At 41.7% G+C, this 25,318-nt stretch overlaps 1 protein-coding gene across 1 annotated transcript in view; it reads left to right on the top strand.

Annotated features, from left to right (window-relative positions):
• The window catches only part of LOC126241990 (3 beta-hydroxysteroid dehydrogenase/Delta 5-->4-isomerase type 1), a 213,609-nt gene that overhangs the window by 185,207 nt on the left and 3,084 nt on the right, over positions 1-25,318 (top strand). Inside the window, exon 6 of the mRNA XM_049948053.1 lies at positions 23,726-23,881. Coding sequence (XP_049804010.1) covers positions 23,726-23,881 — 156 coding nt within the window. The remainder of the gene's footprint in view (positions 1-23,725; positions 23,882-25,318) is intronic.

Genomic DNA, 25,318 nt, shown 5'->3' with positions numbered 1-25,318 from the left:
GACCTTTGCAGTTTGGTCCCATAAGACCTAACCACAAATTTCCAAATTTACATCTATTGTTCGGGAGTAAAGTACGTGAATACATGCATAGTTACAAATTTATACTTTTATGCAGGGTTCACGACAAATTTCATGTAGCGTAGTGTCTTTAGTGTAAACCGGAAACTTGTCCAGTTTGGAAAATGATTTCAGTCCCATATGGTTCCTTTTTGAGCGAGTTTTACTGTATTAACACTTATCCGTCCGCATGTCTCGTACAAATTTATTCGCTTGGCGCCGGATGTTCCAATTCGGATTACTTGACTTGTCGCCAGCCGCTTGTCACCTTTCCGTTGATGACAAGCTTCAAACACACTGACTTTTCCGCACTTTAATTTTCCGGAAATCCTCTGTTTTGCCGTATCGTTCCACAAACTCGATTTTCCTTTTCGAGTAACTTCTCTGCAAGTTCTACACTGTTATAATAATTACCCATGCAGAGGTGATGCCACTTTCCATCAGAAGGTGTGAATAGTTCCATCACTGTTTTTGCTAAAGGCTATCCAGCGCCGGAATATATCTTGAATTAGGAAATGTATCGCGTAATCGAATCACACAGCATCCCAATGAGTATGCCGTATTTCGTAATTTTCGACGGATTGTAAACTTTAAAATTTAATCGTCCACGTCACGGCATCATTTCTTCATCAATTGAGATGTTTTGACTTGGATTAAACGTTTGTTTAAACTTTCTGGAAAAATAATCAATTATGAATTGCACTTTGACAAGCCGGTCGGCATTATCCAGTTTATTGTTGCTGTCGGAAAAATGAAAAATGATAATATTTATCTGAATCGGTTGCGGGACATCGTTTTGCGAAATATCGGTGTGTCTATCAACGGATTCGTTGACCAATAATCATTGATCCTTGCGCCGGCCGAAGTGGCCGCGCGGTTCTGGCGCTGCAGTCTGGAACCGCGAGACCGCTACGGTCGCAGGTTCGAATCCTGCCTCGGGCATGGATGTGTGTGATGTCCTTAGGTTAGTTAGGTTTAACTAGTTCTAAGTTCTAGGGGACTAATGACCTCAGCAGTTGAGTCCCATAGTGCTCAGAGCCATTTGAACCATTGATCCTTGCTTTTCTTACAATTCCCATAAGGATAGCAAGCCCAAACCATTTTCTAAGTTCGGGTCCCGTAACGTCGACAAATTAGCCATTTTTTAAATCCAGTTTCCTTCTATTGCAATTTTGACTGTAGTACTCGTTGGTTTCGTTGCTAATATATTCCAATAGATCGTTCCCTACATATAATTCTACGATATCCTCGATGCTAAGTGTATCTTTGGGAAATATGTTTGGACCCGGGGATCCTTCAAATTTATTATTGGTCCTCGGTAAATCAAAGTCTGACCACTGTGCACTGCCTTCTTCGTATGATTCAGCCGAATCAGTTGGCAACCGTAAGGTTAACCGAGTTCTTCCTGGACCTATTTCACTATCTTCCTACGATTCTACTTCACTTTCATTTTTTTATATCCAATGTCTCCTTCCCAATCGGCCAAGTCGTCCGGAACGTCAGACAAGACGCATTCATCGTAAATAATCCTATTGTCTCTTTCGTCCGCCGTGATGAAAGGGCACAAGTACTTATGAAAACAAAAAACTTGTTGACGTGTGTAACTTAGTCTTACCTAAACAAAACACCATCAGAATGCGAAAGATACTAAAGTGCTGTCGCCGGCCACTGCGTGATACTATACACACGACACCACTGTGGTATCGTCGGCCACTGAGCGATACCATGCAGACGACACCACTGTGGTGTCGCCGGCCGTTGACCGCTATATCGCGCACGATACCACTGTGGTGTCAATGGTTCAAATGGCTCTGAGCACTATGGGACTTAACATCTATGGTCATCAGTCCCCTAGAACTTAGAACTACTTAAACCTAACTAACCTAAGGACATCACACAACACCCAGTCATCACGAGGCAGAGAAAATCCCTGATCCCGCCGGGAATCGAACCCGGGCGTGGGAAGCGAGAACGCTACCGCACGACCACGAGCTGCGGACCTGTGGTGTCGCCGGACGGCATAGTGTTATTATTTATTTTACATTATCCTTCACAAATGTGTGATTTAATTAATAGTTCTAAGAGAGTCCGAGCTGCGAACGTTAGTCGAAACCAACAAATCGCTGATCAATGTCAGGTTCGTCGGAACTTAACATGGAGAACGTCATGTGGCCAGAACTAGAGACTTTAGTACAGTCACAAGCGCGTAGCATTTTAGATGCTGAAAGCGTCACAGGTCTCATACACCTTCTGTGGCTCACAACGATAGCGTTATTTAAATGTTGCACTACAAGTAGAGAGACGTTGTGCCTTTACATGTAGAACGTGAGAGGCTTTTATTGAGACTGCATTTCATTATGATCAATATATCTAGATCTACATCTACATCGATACTCCGCAGTCCACCTTACGGTGAGTGACGGTGGGTACTCCGCGCCGCGAAGGATTAGCCGAGCGGTCTTGGCGCTGCAGTCATGGACTGTGCGGCTGGTCCCGGCGGAGGTTCGAGTCCTCCCTCGGGCATGGATGTGTGTGTTTGTTCTTAGGATAATTTAGGTTAAGTAGTGTGTAAGCTTAGGAACTGATGACCTTAGCAGTTAAGTCCCATAAGATTTCACACACATTTGAATTTGAATTTGAATTTGGGTACTCCGCACCAGTACTAGTGATTTCCTATCTTGTTCCACTCGCAAATAGAACGAGGGGACACTATATACCGGCGCATGAGCCCCAGTTTCTCGTATCATATACTCGTGGTCCTTGCGCTCAATGTACGTATGTTGGAGGCAACATGATCATTCTGTAGTCAACTTCAGATGCCGGTTGTTTAAATTTCGTCAGTAGTATTCCTCGAAAAGAATGTCTCTTCACTCCATGGGTTCCCATGTGAGTTCCCGAAGCGGTCTCCTTTACGGATGAAGCACACTTACCTATAATTCTCCCAATAAACCGAAGTCGGCCATTTGACTTTCCTACTACAATCCTCACATGATCATTCCACTTCACATCGCTTTGCAACGTTACGCCCAGATATTTAAACGACGTGACTACGCAGGACACTAATAATGCTGTATCCGAATATTACACGTTTGTTCTTCGTACGAATCTACATTAATTTGCGTTTAACCGCAGATTGCTGGCCATCCTGCCTGCAAAATCATTTATCTATATAGAGAACAGCAACTGTCCAATCACACTCCTAACGATACCCTTAGTTTATCATCGTTTGGTCCTCCTAGGAAGATTCGACATACGGCAAAATAATAGAAACACATTCATATACCGGCACTGCGCACGTACGTATCTATACCAGTGCATACCAAGATATTTATAAATTACTAACTTACTTGCTCGAAATTGCTCATTGTAACAAAAGTACTGATATACGAGTACAGCAGCGGATAAGAGCTAGTAAATAATGAATGTCGTAGGCTTACAGTTTGGTGCAAGTATTTTCATTTTACGCTATTTCATTGACGGGTCTGTCAATTTAAAGTGACACTGTCACGAGTTATCGAACCCAGGTCCGCCGCGAGAAAAGCGTGAGCAGATACAGAAGGGGACAATTGCATTTCTGACATGAGTAAAATAAGCCCAGGAAAGGGCATGGCTCAGACACGTCTCCGCCTTAGCCTTTCTTCCAAGAGTGCTAGTCCCCTAAGCCGCGTAGGAAACTACTGTGAATTTTGGAAGGAAGGAGACAAGGTACAGGCGAAAGTTAAGCTATGAGGGCGGGTCGTGCGTCGTGCTTAGGTAGCTGCGAAAGGTGAAGCTCCCAGGTTCGAGTGTTGGTCCGGCACACAGTTTTAATCTGCCAGGAAGCTTCGTTTTTCCTTACGTTTGTGACTATGTTACTAAAATAACAGCGGCATTAAAAATGTGTTTCTTCCTGCGTTTGCTAGCAGCCTTCTCGCACTCTGCCGCCTGTGCGGTGATGGGACCATTCTGTCAAACGCTGGCTGGTAACCGTGCCACGAGGGTGAGAGGGGCCCGTCGACTGATATTTGCATACCGGTATTAGCTCGCCCGGAGCCGCTGCGGTTTCACAAGCTATTACGCAGCAGATTGGCAGCCACATGACCACGACGTCAATGGTTAACCTATTACTGCCCGTCTCCGTCCACAGCCACTGTCTCCAATTTCGGCTTCTTGAGCACTTAAACGAGATTCGTCTGGCCTTGTATTTCTTGACCCATAACTTTGATACATTATTAACAATCTGTAAATGTCAGATGAGCATCAAGTATTTTGCTTCGTTTTTCCGATGGAACTGCTTTGACAACACGTATGTCTTTCATAACTGGTGCGGTGCCTTAGGAGTCATGATTTCAGTTGTTCTAATAAACGAAGTCACCGTCTGGATCATAATTTCTTTTATCTGCCGTGCAAATCACCTCAAGTCTGGTGCCGCAAGGTGCAGTTTGTCAACAGTAGTATGAACGATACGAAACTAACGTTAGTTCTGTGTCTTTCATACCACTGTCGACAAACAGCACCTTGCGGCGTCAACACCTATCGTGCAGCGGCCCTGGGTTCGATTCACCGCCGGGCTGGAGATTTTCTCCGCTCGTGGACTGGGTGTTGTTTTGTCAACATCCCATCATCACCAACGCGCAAGTCGACCAAGGTGGCGTCACCTGAAATAAGACTTTGTAATGGGACACCCTTTTCTAACAATCTTTCTTTTATAGAAGTAACCCATACCAGAATTACTTCCGAATCTGGTATTGGGGAACATTCTCGGCTGTTTCACTGAAAGAGTTTGACTTGATTGTGTATAAGATGTATTATATTTCAGGGTAAAACGTATAAAAAAAGAAATTAAGTTATTACAATTGACGAGCGGTTCTAGGCGCTTCAGTCTGGAACCGCGCGACCGCTACGGTCGCAGTTTCGAATCCTACCTCGGGCATGGATGTGTGTGATGTCCTTAGGTTATTGATTGGCGACTCCATGTTGTCTTGTGCACAACGACCAGATAATAGGTATCTTGAAAAAAGAGACAGCATTGGTCGTATATTTTTTTTTTTATACTATTGCAAAATCGATTTTCTGTCACTGAGTGACCATCTTCAGTGCTATATTGTATAACTTGAATTGGGATGCACTGTTGTCACTATGCTTACGGCGATCACATAGACTGACCTTGTCAGTCTATGTGATCGCCGTAAGCATAGTGACAACAGTGCATCCCAATTCAAGTTATACAATATAGCACTGAAGATGGTCACTCAGTGACAGAAAATCGATTTTGCAATAGTATAAAAAAAAATATACGACCAATGCTGTCTCTTTTTTCAAGTCCTTAGGTTAGTTAGGTTTAAGTAGTTCTAAGTTCTAGGGGACTGATGACCTCAGATGTTAAGTCCCATAGTGCTCAGAGCCATTTTATTACAATTGATACATCTAAAATTATTCTTCTTGTAGAAATATTTGAAATTACGAAATACCTGGCATATTTGAAATTCATGTCATTAATTGCTCAATCTAACGCTAAATTTTTAAATTTATTTCTGGAATCATTTACAAAATAGTAAGAACGGCATGCCTCAGATAGAAGAGCACGTATGTTTATAATTTTGTCTATGATTCTTCTTTTGTCAAGAAAATTTCTAAACTGTGAGTACAGAATGTTAGTAGTAATGGGCATGCCTCTGATGGAAGTGCACGTGTTTTTTAAATTTTGTCTACAACAATGTAATTGATGCTTCTATGAAAATGGAGATTGTGAAGTCACTGTGGTATAGAAGAATGGGATAAAATAAAAAGATATTATAGCAACAGAAAGAATTTCATCAGTTATTCAGTTCAAAGAGAACATATAAAATCAAAATTTCAGCCGCAAGAATGTTCCCCTAGACGCAATAACTGCAGCCAACAAGAAGAAGATAAAATGTAGATAAGCAAAAAAGTTTTTCTTTTGTATCTTACGCCTCTCGATGCTTTCAAAACTTGTGCAGAGACGGAGAATTTTTATAGTGATGTGTGGGAGGGTAAGATTACAACTTGCAATCCGGCGGCCGAAATTCCCCGGGTGGGAGTCTCCCGGCCATCAATGCCACTCGATCATTTCATTTTTTTTAAATTTTTTTTACAGTATGTAAGGGGAAACCATTATGTTCGGGAAAGGTGCTATTATACTTTTTGTTGGAAAAATCATCGTTTGCAGAGAGCTGCATTATAATTTTGTTACATAACCAGTTTCCGTCATATATAGACCATTGTCGGGTATCTACGTACCAAGGAAAAGAGAAAATTTAGCCACAGTAAGTAATTTTTGTCTTTTCAGTGATATGTAGATATCTGATGAAGATCCACCTGTGACCAAAACTGGTGGTGCAATAAAGTGACAATACAGTTCTGTACAAACCATGATTTTCCAATAATCTCTAAAAATTGTAAATAATCGCTTCCTCAAAATAGTGTGAGTAGTAGATTTAATGTCCATGTACAGCTGTTCGAACTGGAAGAACAAATATAAAACCTGACGGACAACGTAAGTAGCAGAATACCACAGGCAAAGAAAGTATTCCTCGGCAAAAAACTACTAGAAACAAGCTGAGGCCATAATTTGAGGACGAAATTTCTGATATTGTATGTCTGCAGCGCAACAGTGTTCGGACGTGAATCAGGGACTGAGGGAACATCGGGAAAGAACGGAAGAGACACGTTTAGATGTAGTGTTATAGAAGAATGCTGAAAACTATGTGGGCTGTTAAGAATTGGGTCACAATCTCCTCAGTTCAGTATCGGCAAGGAAAGGAGTGAATGGAAAACTCTGATTAGAAGACGGACAGGGTAATGGGACATTGTTAAGATATCAGGGAGTAACTTGCATGGTGCCCAAGGGAGCTGTATAGAGTACTGAATGTAGGCGAAGACAGACATTGGAACACGAGCGGAGTCAAAGTTTTAGTTACTACCTCGAACAAATACAGTAACGTAATCACTTTTTGTTTGTTTGCAGTTGAATGTCTGCCATGCTGGTACACACTGAAATACCTGAATTCAGCACTAATATAGATCGTTTTAATTATTTCTACATAACACCTCCTTCAGTCTCACTCCTCAAACCTAAGGATCCAGCGGTATTTTGCCAAACAGTTTTTTTTCAGTTAGTTACGTACGTACGTTCGTAGTTTGGTTGACTTCCTTCCTGGAGTTCCGGAGCTATTATTACATGCTTTTCCTCTTGGCCAAACAGGGCTGGAGAGTATTATCCCTGCGGTATCGCCCCAGAATTAGAGACATTTAGACACACGTAACACACACACACACACACACACACACACACACACACACACATATATATATATATATGCTCGCGCGTACTGTGTTTTTGTATTCACATAAAACATCTAATGGAATAGTTTTAGTTTCAGCAAAACTTGAGACGAAATCCCTACCGTTCGACTGCTTACTACTGAACTAAAGAAATATTCCTCTTGCTCTTACTATATTCAAATGATTACATCTACAAGGTTACTCAGCAGTTCACACTTGAGTGCCTAGCAGCTATTCATCGTATCACTCTCACACTTTCTCTACTATTTCACTCTCGATCGCCGAGCGTAAAAACGAACACGTAAATCTGTCCGTGCGAGGTCTGGTTTCCATCATTTTATTACAATAATCATTTCCCCTGTGTAGGTAGGCGTCAACAAAATGTTTTCATTCGGAGGAGGAAGCAGGGGATAGAAATTTCGTTGAAAGATCTCATCGCAACGAAAAAAAAGCCTTTGTTTTCATGATTACCACCCCAGCCCGCGTACCATATCCATCACACTCTCTGATCTGTTTCGCGATATTAGAGAACGAGCTGCCGTTGTTTGAACTTTTTCGATGTCCTCTGTCAATGACGTCTGGTCACCGAGAATACTGAAATAAAGATCCTGGTTCAAGTTCACGGTCACCTGAAAGCTTTGGTGCAAGTCATGTTATAAAAGACTGTCTAACTTTCTTACGCGCACGGACACAAATAACTCATGCCTAAGGTGAGGTGGGCGCTGCCGCTGTCACAGTCATTATTTTAGTATTACTGCTACTACTACTGATACTACTACAAATGTGTCCTATTAAAGTATGTCAAAGAATGATTATTACAATTCCATAGATTTACAAATTACATAATTAATATGACTTTTGTGGTCGCAAGTTCACTGTAAGTTCAGAAAAAACTGGTGTGTAGCTGGATCGAGCAGCTCTTAACGCGTCACCTAGATGTGAGTGTGTCAGGCTGGGTCGGTATTTATTCTCGATGACGTTCACAGGTGAGAATGTGACCTCGTCTAGATATGAAGAGACAAAAGAAGGATAAGTTTTCAAAGCAACACTAACGCTCATGGGATATTTATTCCTGTCCACAAGAAGCCAGAAATTACTTGAAGCTGCAAAACATGATTTCAAAGTTCTATCTTCTTGAAAATTTAAAATTTCATTTCTAGTTCTTTGAGATTATAGTTTCCGAAGATCTCACGGTTCGAATGCTGCCTCTGGCATGGATGTGTGTGATGTCCTTAGGTTAGTTGGATTTAAGTAGTTCTAAGTTCTAGGGGACTGATGACCTCAGATGTTAAGTCCTGTAGTGCTTAGAGCCATTTGAACCATTTTCCATTTGTGGATTATTGGCCATTACTTCTGAAACAGCCTGGAGTTCCCTCCGAGCGAGTCGCACTCACTGGTAGCGGTGATTCCTGTCAGGTTCGAAACCATTGACAAGGCGTAGCGCTCGTCTCCCTGTCGGCTATGACGCTTCTTTTACGACCATTTTCCTTACGTCATTTCTTGCACACACTTCGGGTAGTCCGCGTTGGTACGTCAAAAAATTGGGTAACTTCATCCGCAGTGTGGTCATACGACCAGTCACGATAGCTCCTTCGTGCCATTGTGTGACGACTCTACATCGACGCATCTGACAGCGCTGATTCTGTGCAGCTGACTGCCACATTCGCACCACTTACGTCGACGATAGTGGTTCACTTGACGGGCTGGCACCAGTTCTACACATCGAGAGAGCTCCAAAGTGATCAGTATGCTCTTTTAAGGAGGTGCTTAATAAGGGGACAGCCGCGCGGGGTAGCCGTGCGGTCTGGGTGTCATGTCACGGTTCGCGCGGCTCCTCTCGTCGGAGGTTGGAGTCCTCCCTTAGGCATGGGTCTGTGTGTTGTCCTAAGATTAAGTTAGTTAAGTTAGACTAAGTAGTGCGTAAGCTTAGGGACCGATGACCTCAGCGGTTTGGTCCCATAGTCCTTACCACAAATTTCCAATTTCCAATAAGGGGACATTCAATAATTAAAGACACAAATTGATGTAGAAAAATTGTCGTGTTACAAAATGAGATTTTTACTGCTTCTCAACAAAATCGCCACCAATAATAATAAACTAGTCCCAAAAATGAATTATTTTTTATACCTGATTCAAAGAAGTCTTTGCCTTGTTGCCTGTGGCACTTTGCCACAACTTCTTTGACCTCTTCATTGTTGCTGAATTTTTTTCCACACAATGCCTCCTTGAGTGGACCAAATAACTGAAAATCTGAGGGAGCCAAATGTGGATAGTGGAGAGGATGAGGCAATCTCTCCCAAGCTATTTTTTCAATCGTTTCCTGTGTCAGCTGGGCATTCGAGGGCGAGCACTGTTGTGTAGCAGTACAACACATTTTCTGTGAGCTATACGACATTTTCTCTCACTGCTGGTGTTACTTTTTTCATCAGCGCGTCTAAGCACAATAGTCCGATCCACGAACGATGGCGGTTCGCGCTTGTCGAGGCACGGACGGGTATGGCATTGTTGATGATTCCAAGCGACAGTTGCAATACGCGCATGAACGTGATTTCCGCCTGAAGGAAGCGTGTATCCGCCAAATTGTGTCTCTCGCTTGCTTATGCAGAATTTATCACTCACCAACAATTATCAGCGATGACAACTCGCAAGAAATGAAACAGAAATTCACTAAACAACTCGCTATGATCACGTTTAATGCTCCCATTAGCTACAGCGTTCACAACACAGAGCTCAGAACACTTCTGAACGCTCATAGACTGTATGAGTATGCGTGACAAGCCTAAACTCGACCGTCGTCGTTCGTGACTCCAACTACTGTCACTGTTTATTGTAAGCTCATCTTCCAAATGATCACCAAAGACAACGCTTGGCCATCCCAGAAGACGTCTGTCACTGAGGTTCGACCGCTTTTAAACTGTTGTATCCACTTATGAAAAATTTCGTGGTTCATACAACTTTGACCATGCTGTAGAATCATTCCAGAAAATATTTTAGCAGGTCTTTTTGCCTCCAGCAAGCCAAAAACGAAGCACCAAACTTGTTCAGCTAAAGTGGAAATTTCAAGCGGACAGTCTGTTGTGAAATACAATACTGAGACTATAAGCAAATCTGTTTCCATCCGTCAGCTGTAGCAGCATTACATGAGCATGTCCAATGTAGTCGGATCCACTTTGCGTCACGTGAGTGTAGGGGAGTCCAAACAAGTAGTGACCCATGACGTCATATCAACTTGAGATTTTTTTAATACATGTAATTCATTTCTAAATTTTACTGATTACTTACAGAGTAAAGAATTTAATTATGTACAACATTTAATAGGTAATGAGTTTTAATGATAGAGATATAAACATGTTTTGACATAGCAAATCAGCTTGCTGCATTATGTATGATATGTTTTCTCTTTGTAAGAAAAAAAACTTCCTTGTTGCACGAGTGCGCGATCAAGTAGTCGTCGAGTGCGGATCTTCTGTAACTTTCATGAATGGTCACAGAATTGTTAGTTTACAACCCGGAGTTGATTTAAAAATTATTCTAGGGAACCACGGCCCGACTTTGGTGCAAACAAATCGCGCGCGAATTCTCAAATATGAGCGCGGAGTTTAAGATGCGCGGCTAGATATCGGGCGTTATCACCGCGTGTAGGATTCATTAACATTAACCGCAATTTACCGACATTAGCTTGATAATAACTATCAAAGACTTATATGAGCGGTATAGTAATCGTCTTCATGCTTACAGCAATCGAGAAGCGATTTACTGTCGGGATACGACAAATATTAATCATTGCATAGTCAGCTTGTTGATACGTTGCTTAGCAACTCATAAACGGACAGTGATAGAATTACTGAAACTATCTTTTAAGTATAAATGACCACTACACACACATCCGAAATTAATTACTTTAACTGTGAGTGACTTCTGGATTGGATGAGTTCTTTTTATTTCAGCTAATTGGTATTAATAAACTGTTTTCGAGGTTGAAACTCCATCAATGGTGTCGCGCTCATTCAGTTTAGTAGAACGGTAGATAGTACTAGCTACGCTACTATTTATAGTTTTAAAATAAAAGAGAGCACATATCTGTTTTTCCTTTGAGATATGTTCGTACTTCAGCCATCAGTCTTCTCAAACCAGAGGCACGAGTGACGCTCCCTCACAGCACTACGATGTCGTGAACCACCACACACATGCGCCCCCTTCTCGTTACATTTCTGCATTGAAAACCCTGAGATATATAGCCGCGGTACAAAGACGGAAGAAAAAAGAGGAAAGATGAGCGAAATAAACGGAGCAAAGAGAGAAGGGGAGGCCACACTGTTATCAGTTCATCACCATGATGCTAACCTAAAGTGACGAAAGTGCTAAAGTCCTCGTAGAAACTGTTTCATTTCTACATCAGTTTGCTCTTTATTTATTGAATGCCGCTCGTATTTTGCCCGGCGAGCCTAAATGCTGCTGACAGCACGCTTGGCCCTACTGCTGAGTCTTGCACGTGTCGCGGTGGTGTGCAGACCTCCTGCCTCCAGGTGCTGCGTCAGCTGCTACAGCGGTTCCCAGTAGCGGCGGCCCTTCCGCCTGCCGAGGCGACCTTCACGCCTGCTTGGCATTGCACTGCGCCTGTGTTTTGCTGACGCCGCAGGCATTGTTTGACACGCACTGTAGCAGCCCACTGTCACTGACCATGTCAAAAAATGGCTCAGTCACTATGAGACTTCTGAGGTCATCAGTCCCCTAGAACTTAGAACTACTTAAACCTAACTAACCTAAGGACATCATACACATCCATGCCCGAGGCAGGATTCGAACCTGCGACAGTAGCGGTCGCGCGGCTCCAGACTGTAGCACCTAGAACCACTCGGCCACCCCGGCCGGCACTGACCATGTCACAACCACTGCCCAGACTCTTTGAAGGGGCACATACCGCACAGCACTTGAGCCCACTGAACCTTGCAGTAGTCCTGTAGTTCAGGCCCTGAGATACTATTCCGTGCTTTGACAACTGTTTTCAGTGTAGTGGTGGTACAGCTTCCATGGCACATTGGTAGTTTACTTCGTGCTTTGGCTAACTGAAGACGACTTATTGTCTCAAAGCTTCTGAACTCGCAACTTTGATACGGTCGTTTTTAGACGTGATACAACTACGGCGGTATGGACCATGACCGATGAGCAAGTTAACCATGTCACGACTGGCATGTACATGGTTCATTATCTACCTCTACATTTACTTACAAGGGAACCTCCCCTTAGATTTAGTTATAAGTTGGCACAGTGGATAGGCTTTGAAAAACTGAACACAGATCAGTCGAGAAAACAGGAAGAAGTTGTCTGGAACTATGAAAAAAATAAGCAAAATGTACAAACTGAGTAGTCCATGTACAAGATAGGCAACATCAAGGAGAGTGTTAGCTCAGAAGCGCCGTGGTCCCGTGTTTAGCGTGAGCAGCTGCGCGACGAGAGGTCCTTGGTTCAAGTCTTCCCTCGAGCGAAAAGTTTACTTACTTTATTTTTACAGATATGTCCGTTCGTTCATTGACGTCTCTGTTCACTGTAATAAGTTTAGTGTCTGTGTGTTGCGACTGCACCGCAAAACGGTGCGATTAATAGAGGAAACACTGATAAGAAAGTTTAGAGAGCCAGCATTTGCGAAAGACTGCAGAGCGATTCCACTGCCAACAACATAAGCCTCGCAAAAGGACCGCGAAGCCAAGAAAAATCAGGGCTGCTAGGGAACCGAAAACATTTCATCGCAAGGTCATAGGTCAACCGATTCCTCCACAGGAAAACACGTCTGATGTATTCTATACGACACTGGTGACGGCATGTGCGTCACATGACAGGAATATGTTGTCGACCCACCTAACCTGTACACTTGGCGAATGGGTAAGAAGATTCTTCTGCCTTGCCCGATTTAGGTTTTCTTGTGGATGAGATAATCACTCCCAAAAAAGTGATGAAAACATAAGAGTTTGTCACATAAACTGCAACAAATGAATACAACAGTTTCACAGTCGCACAGTTTTCCCTGTTCTCTGTCAAAACTTATGTTTTTAACGTTTTCAAATTTTTCCGTGTGTAGACCGTCAAATCCTGCATATGTCCAAGCAAATCTGAACATGTCTTGCAATTTTGGAGAGCGAAGTTGATTATGTGTGAGTGCCTGAACTTTGATAATTGTCTGAAAATAAAAAATTGAACTTTTCACTCGAGGGAAGACTCGAACCAAGGACCCTTCGTTCCGTAGCTGCTCACGCTAACCTCGGGACCACGGCGCATTATCCTTGACGTTGCCTATCTTGCACATGGACTACTTAATTTGTATATTTTGCTTATTTTTTTCATAGTTCCACACAACTTCTTCCTGTTTTCTCGATTGATCTGTGTTCAGTTTTTCAAGGCCTATCCACTGTGCCTATCTGAGGGGGGGGGGGGGGGGGGTGCGATGGGGAGGTTCCCTTGTTAGATACTCTGCAACCTACTATTTGGTGCATGGCGTAGGGTACCTCATACGACTGCAAGTAATTACCTGTTCCACTTGCAAATGAACTGAGGGGAAAAACGACTATCTATTTGTTTCCCTAGCAGCCCTGATTTTTCTTGGCTTCGCGGTCCTTTTGCGAGGCGTATGTTGTTGGCAGTGGAATCGCTCTGCAGTCTTTCGCAAATGCTGGCTCTCTAAACTTTCTTATCAGTGTTTCGGCAAGAAGAACGTCTCCTTCCCTCCACGGATTCCCATTTGAGTTCACGGAGCATTTTCGTAATAATCGAGTGCTGATCGAACCAACCCATAAAAAATATCTACTAACATACCTCTGACCTGCTTCGATGTCTTCGTTTACTCCGACCTCGCCAAGATCCGAAACACTCGATCAGTACTAAAGAGTAGTTCGCACAAGTGTCCTATAGCCTGTTTGCTGTATAGATGAGGTACACTTTCCTAGAATTCTTCCAATAAACGGAAGTCAACTATTCGCCATCGCTACGACCGACGTTACGAGCTCGACCCATTTTATGTAACTTTGCAACATTACGTTTAGTTACTTAACCTTACTATGTCAAACCGTACACCACTAATACTGTATTTGAACGTTATAGCATTAGTTTTCTACTCGTCTGCACTAATCTAAATTTTCATACATTTAGAGCAAGTTGCCGTTCATCACAGAAAATAGAAATTCTATCCAAGTCCTCCTGTGCCCTCCTTGTCACTCAAAGAGGACACTGTCCTCTATACTACAGCGTCATCTAAATCTACATCTACATCATTACCCTGTAAGTCACACTTAAGTGTCTGGCACCACCTTCAGTCTATTTCTCTACAACTCCACTCTCTAAAAGCGCCTGTACACTTAAATCTCTCTGTACAACCTCTCATTCCATTAGACTGTTTGTTGTTGTGGTCTTCAGTCCTGAGACTGGTTTGATGCAGCTCTCCATGCTACCCTATCCTGTGCAAGCTTCTTCATCTCCCAATACTAACAGCAACCTACATACTTCTGAATCTGCTTAGTGTATTCATCTCTTGGTCTCCCTCTACGATTTTTACCCTCCACGCTTCCCTCCAAAGCTAAATTTGTGATCCCTTGATGCCTCAGAACATGTCCTACTAACCGGTCCCTTTTTTTTGTCAAGTTGCGCCACAAACTCCTCCCCAATTCTGTTCAATACTTCATCATTAGTTATGTGATCTACTCATCTAATCTTCAACATTCTTCTGTAGAACCACATTTCGAATGCTTCAATTCTCTACTTGTCCAAACTATTCATCGTCCATGTTTCACTTCCATACACTCCATACAAATACTTTCAGAAATGACTTCCTGACACTTAAATCTATACTCGATGTTAACAAATTTCTCTTCTTCAGAAACGCTTTCCTTGCCATTACCAGTCAACATTTTATATCCTCTCTACTTCGACCATCATCAGTTATTTTGCTCCCCAAATAGCAAAACTCCTTTACTACATTAAGAGTCTCATTTCCTAATCTAATTCCCGCAGCATCACCCGACTTAATTCGTCTACATTCCATTATCCTCGTTTTTCTTTTGTTGATGTACATCTTATATCCTGCTTTCAAGATACTGACCATTCCGTTCAACTGCTCTTCCAAGTCCTTTGCTGTCTCTGATAGAATTACAATGTCATCGGCGAACCTCAAAGTCTTTATTTCTTCTCCATGGATATTAATACCTACTCCGAATGTTTCTTTTGTTTCCTTTACTGCTTGCTCAATATACAGATTGAATAACATCGGGGAGAGGCTACAACCCTGTCTCACTCCCTTCCCAACCACTGCTTCCCTTTCACGCCCCTCGACTCTTATAACTGCCATCTGATTTCTGTACAAATTGTAAATAGCCTTTCGCTCCCTGTATTTTACCCCTGCCACCTTTAGAATTTGAAAGAGAGTATTCCAGTCAACATTGTCAAAAGCTTTCTCTAAGTCTACAAATGCTAGAAATGTAGGTTTGCCTTTCCTTAATCTTTCTTCTAAGATACGTCGTAAGGTCAGTATTGCCTCACGTGTTCCAATATTTCTACGGAATCCAAACTGATCTTCCCAGAGGTCGGCTTCTACTTTTCCATTCGTCTGTAAAGAATTCGTGTTAGTATTTTGCAGCTGTGACTTATTAAACTGACAGTTCGGTAATTTTCACATCTGTCAACACCTGCTTTCTTTGGGATTGGATTTATTATATTCTTCGTGAAGTCTGAGGGTATTTCGCCTGTCTCATACATCTTGCTCAGCAGATGGTAGTGTTTTGTCAGGACTGGCTCTCCCAAGGCCGTCAGTAGCTCTAATGGAATGTTGTCTACTCCCGGGGCCTTGTTTCGACTCAGGTCTTTCAGTGCTCTGTCAAACTCTCCCATTTCATCTTCATCTACATCCTCTTCCATTTCCATAATTTTGTCCTCAAGTACATCGCCCTCGTATAGACCCTCTATATACTCCTTCCACCTTTCTGCTTTCCCTTCTTTGCTTAGAACTGGATTTCCATCTGAGCTCTTGATATTCATACAAGTGGTTCTCTTTTCTCCAAAGGTCTCTTTAATTTTCCTCTAGGCAGTATCTATCTTACCCCTAGTAGACACAGTCTGTGAAAGACCTGTTGTGAATATCGACAACCAGGCCGACGGACTCCTATCAACACCAAGACGCATCAAGAGCCGGACGAACAGGGCATTCCTCTACATTCTACACGGAACTGGCCTCCCGGTAATACGTAGCCACAATGAACATGGACGATGAAGAGTCAAGTCATTTCCAATTTACAATGTTGAATTAACAATGTAAGTTCATATGACAATAAAAAAGTTTATAAAAAAATTTAAAAAAAGGACCGCAGTGATCTGACGCTCTTGTGTGGGCTTCATACTTGTCATGAAGTGAATGCCGTGCCGTGCCGAGACAGTAAGCCCAGTATCAGCACTGCGTGATGAAAGTGCAGCTTTTCCCCTAGAACTGCCACTCTCCCTGTGATTTTCTGTGTTTTGAATTTTTGTAGGCGGAGGTTGCTATCTCTGTTCCCAGAACCCCATGCCATCTCAGTCAGGGCGAACAAACTATAGTTGTGATTCACATCGATTCGTCCACGAGATGCCATTGCATTGGTTGTCAGTTACCACTGAGCGTTTCAACTATTATTCATTTTTTAAAAAAAGAAGCCCGACATAATAAGCTGCATAAAGTAGTTAAGTGGTGCACGAAATAGGAAACAAATTATTCAACGAAAAAAAAAGGAAGTCAACGCTCAAGGTAAAAGATTTGGCGAATATAGCCGTAAATTGCATGATATATTTTAGGTATTTCTATTATTTATTATAGCCGACACATTTATCATGAGAGAAGAGCAACTGTGTTGGTATTCAATACAATTATCATTTATTCTTCAGTCTCAGTTACACATTTTTAATACAGGACTCGTTTCGATCTCTTTGGATCATCCTCAGACCTAAAACAAAATGATACTGAATATGTGCTATTACCTTAAAACAAGTAGAAAACAATTGTACGTAAATGTAAAATTTACGTATGTAGTTGCATCATCAACCTAAAGTGTCTGAGTTAGAACCTCATATCAGAGTACTGTGTTTTTTAATCTTAGTCAATGTTTTATTTTGGCATCTGATGGTGTTAGGCGAAGGGCCGAAAGGGAGGGGAGGGGAGGAGAAGGTGGATAAATGGAGTGAGGGTGCTTGGGAGAGGGGAAGAGAGCAGAGAGGGGTGAGGAGTGGTAGGGATGTCATGACTTTATCAAGATAGAGTCTTAAATAATAAAAAAACACGATTTATCACTGTATGTAAAAATTCGCATTAAAATATTAAAAGTGTAGAACAATGGGTTTTTAAACTATAAAAGGCAATTAAATGCAGGGAGGGGAGCGTTGGGAGAGAGGAAAGAAGGCACAGAGGGCTGGTGTTACGGTTTAAGAAGAGAGGGTCTTAAAATGAAATTGTTCAAAGTAACATTATGTAAAAATGTTTCAATAAATTATTAAAAGTGTAATCCAATGCGTGTGTGAAACTTTAAAAGCCATAAAATAGCAGATTACAAAGGTGGAATATAAAATAACTAAAACTGAATTAGTGACTTAAAAGGTTAATGGTGTGAAACGTTGAAAGTATAAACTGTAAAAACTGAAATTGTAAAAAAAAATTTTTATAAAATATTAAAAATATTGAATAACTGATGTTTAAATTGTAAGAGACATAAAATAGTAAGATTGTAAAATTGGAATTATGTGAAGTAGCTAGAACTGAATTAAGTGTTACTAAATCTTAAAAATGTAAAACACTGAAAGTATAGTGTTACTAAATCTTAAAAATGTAAAACACTGAAAATATAAGAACATGACAAGTTTAAAACAACAAAATATAAAAGTGAAAGTATGTGCAGCAAATAACGTTACAGAGAACAGGGCGTGACAGCTTGGTTAACTACATTTACTTCTGCTGGGTGGCATCGTATGGAGCACGGTTTTATGGTGTGCACAGAAGCCAGAGTGCGAGCTGACTTGCTGCTAGGACGGTGTGACAGCTGATGCGCCACATACATTCTTTAATATTTTAATGAGTATTTTTACATAATACTTTTCATTATTTTAGGATAAGACCCTTTCCCGTTCAACTCATGATATCCATGTCACTCCCCCTCGCTGCTCCCATTCCCTCCCACAGTCAAACTAACTTTATTTTCCACCCTTCTCTCCATTTTTCTGCCTCCCCTCCCTCTACTTCCACCATATACAAATTTGTAACAATTTTCACATATTAGGTTCTGACATAGATACAGCAGGTTATTGATGCAAATACATTGGTAAATTATTCAATTATGTACATTTATTTTCTACTTATTCTAAGATAATAGTAAGTACACAATGAGTTTTACTTTGTTTTAGATCTGAAAATAATCTAAAGAGATCGAAACATGTCATTTATTACGTAATGTGCAACTCAAACTGAAATATAAACGAGAACAGTTTTAAATTACACTACTGATTACATTTTTTAATGTGGAACCTTGATATTGTAGCGCAAAAGAAAAAAAAGTATAAAAATTAAAAACATCAAAAGAAAACAAAGATGAGGAGGAAGGGTGTTTGTCCTTAAAGCAGTGCTCAGCGTGAATGTTACATGATTATCCAATTTTTTTATGTTTCGTTACTCGTTTTCTGTTCCTGTAAGCTCTTCATTCTTTGACTGTATTCCTGCTGCCTTTACTCCTTCCATATTTTTCTAGTTTTCTTCCTTTCTTTTACTTCAAATTTCGTGTTCATAATTTTGTTTCTGAATTTATCTCTTTCATTTCCCATTTTCTCATCGATTTAATTCTCTTTCTATTTCTTGAAATAAATTTGTTTTTGATCGAGCTGTTTGGATAAAAAAATCATCTTTGTGTGTCTATTGTACTTCGTTCTATGCATGTGTCCACAGACCATTAGTCGGCATTTTCTGATCATGTATGTGTCTGTCTGTGTGTTCATATAATTCTCTGGTCGGTCTCTTCATCCACATACCATCTCTGTATACTGCTCCAAAAATTTTTCTGACGATTTTACGTTATATATCTTCTTCCTCTGTGACGTATGATGCTCCGATTGTAGTTCTTTCTGAAGTGTGGAGTGCTCCTTGCAGTACAGATGTATTGTAGTGCTCGGGTGTTGCCTGTCTTGAAATGTTTCTTTTATTTTCGTTGGTCGATGTCTGTAGGCTTACTAAAGTATATCTATCTGTTGTATGTTGGATGCTTGCTTGACCGTCATTTTGTATGTATTCTCCTAGATACTTGTACTTTTCCGCTCTGTTAATGTTTCCATATTTTGTGTTCATGGCTTTTGTGTTGTTTTTTGTTCCCATGTACTGTGTTTTCTCCTATGATATCTGTTCGGCAGAGACTTCATGTAAGTATTCCAGTGCTTCTTGTCTGTAGTTGCTGAGTATTGCCAGGCCATCTGTAAGTGACAGGCATGTTATGATTGTCTTGTCTGCAAGTGTTCTTCCTAACTAGAACCCTTTTACTTTTTCTCCCACTTGTTCGATAATTTTGTTCGAGACCATGTTGAATAAAAGCGGTGGGACACCATCTCCTTGTCTGAGCCCTGTATGTGTCTCGAATGGTTCTGAGATTTCTCCAATAAAATTCATTAGTGCCTCATATGGAGTCATAGGCCTTGTTATAATACACACACACAAACACACACACACACACACACACACACACACTTATATACAAAATTTCTTCTTTGGACAACTCCTTCAATCCCATTGACGAATTTCTGCTTGAAAACTCGTAGGCAATAAAAAAATTAATTGTAGTTGCATCGGGAAGACTAGAAATGATGTGTTCATTAACGTTGGCACTGATAATGTACACATATCCAGTAAATTGACTCGTTCCAGGTCATTTCGGTAAAAGAATCGTTCAAATGATCTATGGAAGATATGACTAACTAAGAAACTATGGTGAAGATATCATGGTGAATGTATCCCATTACTCAAGAAAAAAACTTGGGGAGTAGAATCTCAGAAGCACTCCATTTGACTCAAACAAGGTGTTCACAGCAACAAGAGCTTAAAGTAGCTGCAAATAAAAGTATATACTGCTCAATAAAAGATGAGAATACTATCGTAAATGTAGTGTACGACGCTAGAGGTCTCTTTGATGTAGGCACTTCATCAATTATCCTGTTAGAGAGCACACACTGGACAATGGTCTCTACTGGCATGCTTTGTGGTCGATTCTCAGTCATGTAAACATACCGCTGCCGCATCGGCACACCACAAGCAATCCAGTACAAACAACAGCTTCATTCAGTTTGTGTTCAGCACTGCAGTAACATGCCACGTGGAGACATACTACAGTTTAACAGAGTCAAGAATAGTGGCGTTACTTTCAGGAGGTCATACACAGTAAGATGTTGCCGATCGGTCGTATGTCACTCAAAGTGGTGTGTCTAAGGTTTGGAAAAGGTATAGAGAGACGGCAAATGTGGACGATAGACCTCTCTGCGGTGGTCCTGGTATGACGACACCAATGCAGGATCGTTTCCTCCAACAGTCGGCTCGAAGGGCCCAACATCAAGTACCAGATACTTTGGAAATTACTTCTCCCAGGCAACAGAGATTCGTATCTCAGACCAAACAGTGCGTAGAAGATTGCATCAGGGTGGGCGTCATTCCAGAAGACCCGTGAGATGTTTTGTACCGAATCAACGGAACAGACGCAATTGAAGGAGGTGAGCGCTTGCACATCAACACTGGACTACTGCACAATGAACTAATGTCAGGTTTTCTGAGAGACCAGGATTGGTTTGGACCGGACACTAGACGTGTTAGGGTTTGGAGAAGCGCTAGACGACACCAGGGACGCCGATACGTTCAGCAAATCCGTCCGTTTACAAGTGGAAGCGTAACGTTCTGGGCGGTAATAATGATAGGACGGCGGACCCATCTACTTCCCGTCTACAGCAATTTGACGGGTCCCCGATACCTCAAAGAGGTCCAACGAACGATTGTAAGGCCCTACAGACGTGACGATGCAAGACGGCTCAGAAATCTAGCAGCGTCTCGGTATCTTCAAAGATGCATCAGCAGAATGAGTTGCCCAACACAGTCCCCAGAAAGCAACTAGGCACGCACTGCAACTATTGAAGGTGGCCATTGCACAATGTCCGAGTCCACCTGACAATCTTCAGGACCTCACTGAAGCTGCCACTGTGGAGCGGGACCTCATATCTGAAGATAAACTTGATGGTCTCAGCCAGAGCTTCCCTCGCAGAATGGAAGAACTCATCCGTGTGCGCGGAGGACATCCTCACTACTAAAGACTGATGATCATCATCATGAGATAAAGATTTTCGCTGTTTTTAAGATGTACACTTAGGAGAGAACCTGCTTTGTTTTGTAATGATTTTTTGGAACTAACCGAAACTGTTGTGATTTTTAGAAGGAATTATATTTATTTTATTTATGAGGTATTGTACAAATCTCACTGGATGTACTACAAGATGTCACTGTTGTGAACTCTATGATATTCCAAACTTTTGTTGAGGTGGGCGTATATGTAACTTTTCAGTATAAATTCGACAGTGGAATAGAAGGAGATGTCCAAGAACAGCGATTTTAAATTAGATTTGAAACGTGCCTTGCACCTGTCAGACATTTTATGTTATTGGGCAAATGATCAAAAATGTTTGTTGCTGCATATTGAACTCCTTTTTGAACCACTGAAAGGCTTCGCAGTGGGTAATAAAGGTTGTTTTTCCCTCTGGTGTTGCAGGTATGTACGTCGCTGTTCTCATCAAATTGTGATGAATTATAACGAAATTTGTCAGCGAATATTTGTATTCTGGTGGCGCAGTTAAAATGCCTAGTCTGACGGCTTTGGACGACGATTTAAGTGCGAAGTAGATAGCCAAACTTCCACTTCTTTTACGAGATGACTTACTTGAGATACTCGGCCGACCTTCCTTGTTGGCTAGCCTGCTGCTGCAAACTCTCACTTTCTTCTCCGAAGTATGGTGCTAGTTACAGGAATTTCTTAAGACTCACTCTACTTATAAAAATAAGTAGACATACCAATTTCATTTGCTTCAACTAACGACGTATATTTGAACTTCAGAGACTACAAATCTCACTCTTCATATAAATATATACGGCTGTGTAAGCCTCTCGTGTCTCCAAACGTTAGAAACAAACTAATTTACATATAAGAACTAGTTGGCTTAAAGACTATGTCCAGTGTCAACATGAACCATAATACACGTCTTCCGTTCAACAAGGCTAAGAGAAAAGTTTTTCTCAAGAGTACCTTGTGAAATGTTCTCGTTATTATAACAATGGTCACTGACACAATTACCTCAGAATAGCATAGAAGCTCCATGGTTTCACTAAAACTTCCATGCATCGCCCGGCAAGTACTTTTCGTTGCCGTTCGACCACATCGTCTACATACTTCTCGCGACTGAAGTTCAAACCACCACACACAAACATGTGACGTGCAGTAGGTAGGATTCTATCATCCCACACTCACTTCTAAAATATCGTGTGTTCGAGACGGTAGAAGGCTGAGTGGTTCTAGAATTTACGTAGAAATTCTCGAAACACAACAGTAGATCCGTGAAGAAGTACTAACATGACTTCCGTGGGTGAACACCAAATATTACTGATACTGCTCGCTTCTGCGTTATCAATACTTTCTTTCTAAGTGATGGGATACCCCAGAAAATTATTCCGTACGGCATTACTAAGTGGAAATATGTAGAATATGTCGCGAGGTTGATGCGATTGTTTCCAAGATTAGCAACTATACGAAGAGCAAAAGCAGCTGAACTTAATTGTTTGAGAAATTCAGTAATATACTGATTCCAGCTCATTTTTACAAGTTTTCATCAATATGTACACCCAAAAATTTGGAGCATTCTACCCCACTTCCTGCTCATGTGCTACAATAGTTGTTGGTATGACTCCATTTGCTGAACAGAGCTGAATGTAACGCGTTTTTTTTTCCAAAATTTAGTGAGAGCCCATTTTGAGATAACCACTTAATAATTCTTTGGAGAATTTCTTCTGTTGGTTTCTCTCTAATGGGATTTATTATAACACTAGTAACGTCTGCAAAAAATACAAATTTTGCTTGTTGAATGTGAAGTGGAACATTCACATACATGAGGTGTAGGAGTGGGCCTAAAATTGAGCCCTGTGGGACTCCCTTTATGATTTTTTTTCTCTGGTAATTATAATTTTCTACCTTTCGGCTGTTCTCTGATTTATTGAGCACAACCTTTTGCATTTGGTCGCTGAAAGGACTCTCTTAACATCCAGTGCTATGTGTGAGCAGGGATTCGCAGAGTACAGATGAAGACGTTTCGGGGTGTGTTCCAGGCGGCGTCCTCAGGACGGTGGCGGTGCGGCCGACGCTGCTGTACGGGGAGCTGGACCCGCACCTGCTGCCGCCGCTGCTGCGCGTCGCGCGGGCCTGCGACGGACGGCTGCCGCTGCTTGCTGGGGCGGGGGGCCGACAGCAGGTCACCTACGTGGGTACGTCTCGTTTACACGCCTCTGCCACTGCACAGAAATACCGCCTCACAACAACCAGTTACGACATAACTCTCTAAATGCTCGCAGTCCAAGGAATGTCGTCATTTACAGCGGTCAGTGTCGATTTACAGTTTAAATCTGCGACGAACTGGGAAACTATTCTTGCACCGCAACAGAGGACACAGTTTGGGATCAATCATTGTGTGTTTTGGTATATTCCTTTCTATAATGTTGTTTTTAGTGTCATTTTTGTGGTCTACAGTCTGAACACTGGTTTGATATACCTCTCCGCAACAGCCTGTCGTGTGTAAGCGTTTCATCCTCACCGAAAAAAACCTCAACGAAAGAAGTGTTACCATATACAGTCCATTATTTACCACCTTATTACTTTTTATTTGATTTTAAATGGCTTCGGGCAATAGACCACAGAAACAAATGCAACGTTCAGAATACGTGAAACAACATTAATTTGAAATTGCTTCCTCTGTTGTACATGAACGTGGTGAAAATTTTGAAACTTAACATCTGAACACCTTATCATCCTGAACATAAAAATTTTGAACAGTGTGTGTCATTCAAAGTTTAGCTTCGACTATAAACAAATCAAATGATGCTGACCGAAGCAGTGAATGGAAATTTGTATTGTGGCCAGGATTCGAACCCAGGTCTCCAGCTCATTAGGCACTTACGCTAACCACTACGACACCCAGGCACCGTGGCTTTTCATAACAGACTGCCCTAGGGCGCCTCCCTCGTCAGTCCGAATTCCCATTCACACCTCAGCCCATTTGGCATTCTCCGTAAACTCAAACAGCAATGCAGTGGCTCTCTAACTTCATTGCACCAGCATCTCAGCATCGAATAAATCGGGTCCCGGCGGAGGTTCGAGTCCTCCCTCGGGAATGGGTGTGTGTGTTTGTCCTTAGGATAATTTAGGTTAAGTAGTGTGTAAGTTTTGGGGGCTGGTGACCTTAGCAGTTAAGTCCCATAAGATTTCACACACATTTGAAAATTTTTTTTAATAAATCGGGAGATCCTGCCTAAAACCCAGGCGTAAATACTTTCATCAAATTAAACTATATGGTTCCAGAGATCTTTTCATCGCTCAGACACCATATGTGCGGACTGAAGTGATGAATGAAAATTTGTACCAACGCCAAGATTCGAACCCAGCTCTCGTGCTCGCTAATCAGATGCGCTAACCACTGCGCCACCCTGCCACAGTGGCTTTACACAATTTTCATTCATCGATTCACTCTGCATACAAACGTCATCTATGTTTGAGATATGAAAAGGTCCTTAGAATCATAAGTTTCATTTGATAAGCGCACCTATGCCTGGGTTTTAGGTAGGATCCCTCGTTTCATTCGATATTGAGTTGCTATTCCAATACAGTTGGAGTGCCTTGCACTGCTGTTCGAGTTTCTGGGGAATACC

This window comes from Schistocerca nitens, chromosome 1 (assembly GCF_023898315.1).
Source record: "Schistocerca nitens isolate TAMUIC-IGC-003100 chromosome 1, iqSchNite1.1, whole genome shotgun sequence".
In the NCBI taxonomy this organism is placed as follows: domain Eukaryota; kingdom Metazoa; phylum Arthropoda; class Insecta; order Orthoptera; family Acrididae; genus Schistocerca; species Schistocerca nitens.
Note: the sequence above shows the minus strand (reverse complement) of the source record. Positions and strands in the feature narration are given on the sequence as shown.